Source organism: Crocuta crocuta, unplaced genomic scaffold (genome assembly GCF_008692635.1).
Source record: "Crocuta crocuta isolate KB4526 unplaced genomic scaffold, BGI_CrCroc_1.0 scaffold949, whole genome shotgun sequence".
NCBI classification, from domain to species: domain Eukaryota; kingdom Metazoa; phylum Chordata; class Mammalia; order Carnivora; family Hyaenidae; genus Crocuta; species Crocuta crocuta.
The window spans coordinates 136,434-143,072 of NW_027531290.1; the positions used below are offsets into that span (position 1 = coordinate 136,434).

At 34.0% G+C, this 6,639-nt stretch overlaps 1 protein-coding gene across 1 annotated transcript in view; it reads right to left on the reverse strand.

Annotated features, from left to right (window-relative positions):
* TBC1D8B (TBC1 domain family member 8B) overlaps positions 1-6,639 on the reverse strand; it is a 55,664-nt gene that overhangs the window by 12,440 nt on the left and 36,585 nt on the right. The window contains exons 11-14 of the mRNA XM_077771489.1: positions 5,171-5,288; positions 3,624-3,909; positions 2,602-2,731; positions 1,531-1,629 (exon numbers count right to left, since the gene is read on the reverse strand). Coding sequence (XP_077627615.1) covers positions 1,531-1,629; positions 2,602-2,731; positions 3,624-3,909; positions 5,171-5,288 — 633 coding nt within the window. The remainder of the gene's footprint in view (positions 1-1,530; positions 1,630-2,601; positions 2,732-3,623; positions 3,910-5,170; positions 5,289-6,639) is intronic.

The window sequence follows — 6,639 nt, forward strand, 5'->3', positions numbered from 1 at the left end:
GTACAGGTGACCCTTGAACAACATGGGTATTAGGGTGGCTGAACCCATTCACAGTTGAAAGTCCCTGTATAATTTTTGACTCCCCCAAAACTTAATTACCAATAGCCCACTGTTGACTGGAAGTCTTACCAAAAACATAAACAGTGGATTAACACATATTTTGTATGTTATATATATTATATACTGTGTTCTCACAATAAAGTAAACCAGAGAAAATAAAATATTAAGGAAATCATAAAGAGAAAATACATTTATTGTACTGTACTGTATTCATAAAAAAAAAAAAGGTTAATGTGTAAGTGGACCTGCATAATACAAACCTATGATGTTCAAGGGTCAACTGTACTTAAGTTTTGGGGAAGTCAAAAGTTACATGTGGATTTTCAAGTGCACAAAGAATTGGGGCCCTTAACCTCTGCACTGTTCAGGGTCAGCTGTATAGCATGTCCATACTATGGTATACTATTCAGTATGTTAAGAAAAGTGAGGTAGATCTATATGTACTGATATGCAATAACTATGATATATTTCTCAGTGAAAAAAGTTGCAGAAAAAAGTAAATNCACGCACGCACACACACACACACACACACACACACAAATGGAATACTACTCAGTAATAAAAAAGAATGAAATCTTGCTATTTGCAACAATGTGGATGGAATTAGAGGGTAGAATGCTAAGTCAGTCAGAGTAAGAGATGATTTGATTTCACTCATACGTGGAATTTAAGAAACAAAACAGATGAACATAGGGGAAGGGAAAGAACTTTTAGTTCTTTGCATTTCTGTTATGTTTAAGTTATTAACAGTGAACACGTATTTTAAGTTAATATATAAAGCCCAAAACAAGGGGGCTCTACGCTGACTATGTCACAGTAACATCACTGAATTATTTGAAAGCTAAACCTAGAATCTTCAGAAATGTTCATCTTCCCAGACTGGTATCTCTGAGGACATGGCCTTTAAGCAAATAGGTTTACAGAAACAATACATGCTTATGATAAAAGCTCAAACATTACAGAAGGATATATATAGCAAAGTAAAACTCTCCCTCTTCCAACCAGCAATCTATTAATCCTATTCACCAGAAACAACTAATATTAACAACTTCTTAAGTACCCATCCAAATATTAAAAAGGAGAATATTTAAAAACACAGTTTTATAGCTTTTTTTACCTTGTCTTAGGTTTCCAAGGATAACAAAATATATTAGCAACAATAACTACTATGTAGGTCAGCTGTTCTTACTGATGAAGCACATCACAAATACATTATGCTTAAATGCCTGTATCAGAGCATTCAATATTAAAGGTCAAATAAGAAAACATTTTGGAGAAATCAACATAATTCAACTAGAAGAAAATAACTTACTTCCTCTCAAACAAATTTACAGTAAGCTAAGCTGTGGCAAGAATCTAGCTCAAAAGTTTAGTTATATTCATTTTCGTCACATGGAATGTTAATTTTTTAAAGGAAGTTGGAAAAAATGTTACTCCAATTGGCTTCCCACCCATAGGGCAGATACTCACCACATTCTGCTTTGTTGTTTCCTCTAGGGTCTGTATGACATACAACCTATTTCGACAGCGTAAGCTGTGTATATCTTCATAGCGAATATTACCATATTTCTGCAAAAAAAAATGATTTCAGCAGATACTCATTCATAATAAATATCTACTTTTCTTACACTTTAATTTCATCCGACTCAATTCTCAGAGGCCTTGGTTCTATTTCTAGCTATTTTCCTAACATGTTCAGTGGTTATGCAAATTTTCACCTCCCACATGTCAGTTCTATTTATTTACTGGAGAGAATTCCATCTACTATGCATCTAGACTAAGTACAAGAACATTGGAAAAATTCTTAGTTTCTGAGAATTTTCACCTTTTTATATGGTGATAGATACTTATAAGTGGTGAAAGCAAGTGAGAATCATTTCATTTAAAGAATAGCAAACTGAAGCCAGTGAGGCTATATGACCAAGGAAGAGTTCATAGAACTCATTTTTATATAATGGAACACTACTCAGCCATAAAAACAAAGAAATATTGCCATCTGCAACACATGGATGGACCCTGAGGGTATTATGCTAGGTGAAATAGGTCAGATAAAGACAAATACCATATGATTTCACTTATAAGTGGAATCTAATAAACATAACCCAAACTCACAGATGCAGAGAATAGAGCAGTAGTTGCCAGAGTAGAGGGAAGTCGGAGGGGGACAAAATGGGTGCAGGGGATCAAGAGGTACAAAGTTTCAGTTATAAAGTAAGTCCATGGAGATATAAAGTACAGCATGGGGAATATAGTCAATAATATTGTATTAACTCTGTATGGTGACAGATGATAACTACACTTACTATAGTGATCAGTTCACAATGTATACAAATGTTGAATCAATGTGTTGCACAGATGAAATTAATATAATATTGTATAACAATTATACCTCAGCAAAATAAATAAAATGAAGTTGGATTTTAAATTATGTCTTTAGCTGTATTATCATCTTACTCTTGATATACCACTAGAGATATAATTGTAGTACTGATCATTTAAACTATGCTATGTAATTATATTTGTGGTATAAAAAAAACTTACCTCATTTGACTCTCTAATCAAATCTGTAATATCCACTTTAATATGACTGCTTTTCTCATCACTCACATTTGAACCCTGCTGAACACTTGAAGGCAATGGGCTATCCTTATTAGTGACACTGTCAAAGAACCTATCCAAAAGTGACGGTAATACAAGAATTAGTGGAAGTAAAATGCAGAGAAAATGACAACTAATTTCTCCCTAGTTAGAGGTTAATGTCAACTGAGAGGACAAACAGTGGTCTTATGAAGAAGTGGAATCTGAAGACGGTTAGGAATTAGGAAGAGAGGGGAATGGGATGGTGAAGAAATTATTTCATAGGCAGAGAGGAGAGCATGAGGAAAGCAAATAGGCTTAGAGAGTACTCAGCAAATACCACATAGCCTAGTAAGGATAGAATACAGGATATGTACAGGCATGTAAAGAGAAATAAGAAAGATACATTGAGGCCCTAACACAGAGTGTTCTGAATGCCATAGTGCTTATGTTTTATTCTGTACAAAATGGTATTTGAAGCATCCTTACAATTGTGACCCAAATATTCATTCATTTAACATATATACACACACACGTGCTCCAATATAAAATAACATTCACAGAAAAAGTACTGGGAAAATAAAGCTCAGCCTACCTGATTGAAACTACTTGAAAACCAGAATGATCTCCCCCACTGGATATTTAACATTATCAACTACTCTTCCCCTTCAAACTATTTTTACACAACAATACTTTATAGCTCAAACTGGGACTATGAAAAGTCCCAGCATACTGAATCAACAATATTAGTGTAAATGTGTATGTTATCAAGTGACTTATTTCAGAGGGATTTACTCTCATTATATCTTATTTTGAAACAGAGAAGTGGACATTAGTCCTAGATTTTTTATTCAACTAGCTTTGTGACACTGGGAAAATTGTTTAAAGCTTCTAGGGCTCAGTTTCCTCATCTGTAAAATAAGGGGACTGAACAAGATAATCTCCAAAGGGCTCTCCAGATTTAAATGTTGTGATTCTGACAGTACCTGTTTAAAGTTGTCACAGCTTCAGCATCATCTTTACATGTGAGCAGTTTGTCTAAATTATAGTCAAGTATTGCCAATCCCAGTTGTAAAATGGCCTTTATTCCATCATAGAAGAAACAGTCCACCACATTCACTGCACTTTCAATAGGCAGCACACTAATAAAAAGTGTGAGGAACCAGGAGAGAGAAACTGAGGAAAAGAATGTCATATCGGTCATATGTTCTGTCAGCTGGGGAAAGTGATCCCTGATAAGTTCTTCAAAAACTGCCTGATCCACCAAGGCACCTGATGAACATAAAAAGAAGTTTAAAAATGAACACCCTTCAAAAGGATTCGTTTCTGATACCTTCCCACTTATTAGTATGACAATATATCTCCTTTCTATTCCTTTAATTATAAACTTCTTCAGTGCCTTTCCTATATTTCACACATCTCTTTATCTGCTAGTAAAGTGTCATGAATCAAGAAGCACTAGAGAAACTCAGTTCAAATTCATTTGAACAGTAATTTATTGAATCTTTATTATGTGCAGAAACCTGTAATAGGCACTGTAAGAGATACACAAATAATGAAATACCCTCATCTTCAAAGAGCTTAATATCTAGAACTTCAGATAAATACTAAAATGAATAAATACAAATAACTATAATGAAAGAACTTTAGATAAATACACAAATAACTATAATGAAAGAATGAAATACAATCAGTAACCCAGCCATGATAGTGAAGGCATGTGAGGGTACAAAGTAGAAACCACCTATGGCTTTAAGGTAGAGTATCAAAATCTATAAATATTTGATGACTGAAGAAAATATTATATCATTAACAAACTAAGAACTTGACCCTTCTTTTAAATCTTGAAAATATCAATGCAATTCATATAAATGTAGAGATTTCAAGCTGGTTAAAGCTATCTCTCATTAAGAAACTATTCGGGGCACCTGGGTGGCTCAGTCAGTTAAGCGTCCAACTTCGGCTCAGGTCATGATCTCACAGCTCATGAGTTCGAGCCCTACATCGGGCTCTGTGCTGACAGCCAGCTCAAAGCCTGGAGCCTGTTTCAGATTCTGTATCTCCCTCTCTCTGTGACCCTTCCTTGCTTACACTGTCTCTGTCTCTGTCTCTCTCTTCTCTTCTCTTCTATCTCTCTCTCAGAAATAAATAAAACATCTAAAAAAAAAAATGTTCCAGTAGCTCTGGATGCTTCAGATCACCATTGTTTCAGCAATACAGAGATGGTAAACTTAAAATTTCTACTTCTTATTTATTAAGAAACAAACCAGGCATTTCATCTTTAAAAAGCAATGTATTAAACAATCTTTCCAATCATATTCAGTACAAAAAGCTCTTCTGGTGAGCTTATCAGTGAATGTGACATTTTGATACTGCTTGCATTTTGTGTATTTCAATACCTAATTGATCAGTTCATCCACTTGATACATAATTATAAGAGACATATAAATTGTTCAGAAAAAAAATATGTGCTTATATATGGGATATGTGTGTGTGTGTGTGTGTGTGCGCGCGCATGCACGCACGCACTTACCAATGATTCGACGGTTAAAATAATCAGGTAACATCCGTTCACACACAGCAACTAGAAGCCAAAAAGCTTCTTCCTCTTTTGCATACAGAAGCAGCACTGAAGTTAAAATGTTCATTGCCTAAAATTGNCCATGAAAGACTCTTGAATACTGAGAACAAACTGAGGGCTGATGGGGGTGGGGAAGAGAAGGGAGGTGATGGGCATGGAGGAGGGCACTTGTTGGGATGAGAACTGGGTGTTATATGTAAACCAACTTGACAATAAACTACAAAAGCAAAAAACAACAATATGAAAAGTAATCATAATGAAAACATAAGAACTCTGAGCCAGTCCAAAGCAAAACATGGTAAAGTCTGGCTAACATTTGCAATCAGTTACTTTATACAGTGAATTCAAAGATAAAGCAGTAATATGAATATAGAACAAAATAAGTAAAATCTCTATAATTTTAGACTAAATTCAATGAGTAAAATATCTTAATTATTGCAAATCTGGGAAAAAACATAATTTTCAAAAACATATTAAAATTGGAGAAACAAACTTCATCTGTATTTTCACTACCTATAGGAGAATATCCCGTAGATGTCAATCATTCTAAATTGTGTTCAAAGCTAAACACCTTTCCTCATTTAATAGGATTCTCTTCTTTGCTATCCTAATTTTGATCATGCTCGAAACCCTTTATCTGCCACATCCAACGTGTTTTTATAGCTTGGTTTCTTCTTATAAAATGTCTTTTTGATCTGCTTTATCCTCTTCATTCCACCCTTTCTCTTTGTAATCTATCTTGCAAACAAATGTCAGACAATTACTTCTATACAACATTTGGATCTCCCGTATCCTACCTACTCAGAGACCACCAATGTTAATAAGTTGTACTGTGTGTGTGTGTGTGTGTGTGTGTGTGCACGCATGCTTTCCTTCCTTTACCCCTTCTAAAGTTTGATTTTTTTCACTTACCATGATATTATACATTCTCAATGCCATTAAATAATTCTTCTAAATCTGTGTATTTAATGACTATGAAATAATCTGGTAAGTTGAATATACTATTATTTAACCATTCTAATATTGTTGGACATTTAGCTTGAATCCAATTTTTCACTACTATATGTACCACTGCAATGAATGTCTTTGTATACAAATCTTCAAGTGTGTTTTTCTTTTCTCAGAAAAGATATGAAAGTATTTAGTCAAAGAACACTATCTCTAAATGACATGATATTATTACCAAATTGTACTCCAGAAAGATTATACCAATTTATATTCCTGATCAATAGTGTTTGAATGTTTATTTCACTGCTCCTTTGCCAATACTAAGTACTAAGAATTGTAATAATTATAATTGTCCTTGTTGATTTGATGGTGAAAATGGTATTTCATAGCTTTAATTTGAATTTTTTGACACCAAACTTTCTCTTTTTTACATTTTATCAATCCATCTGTATTTTTGGTTCTATGACTAATCT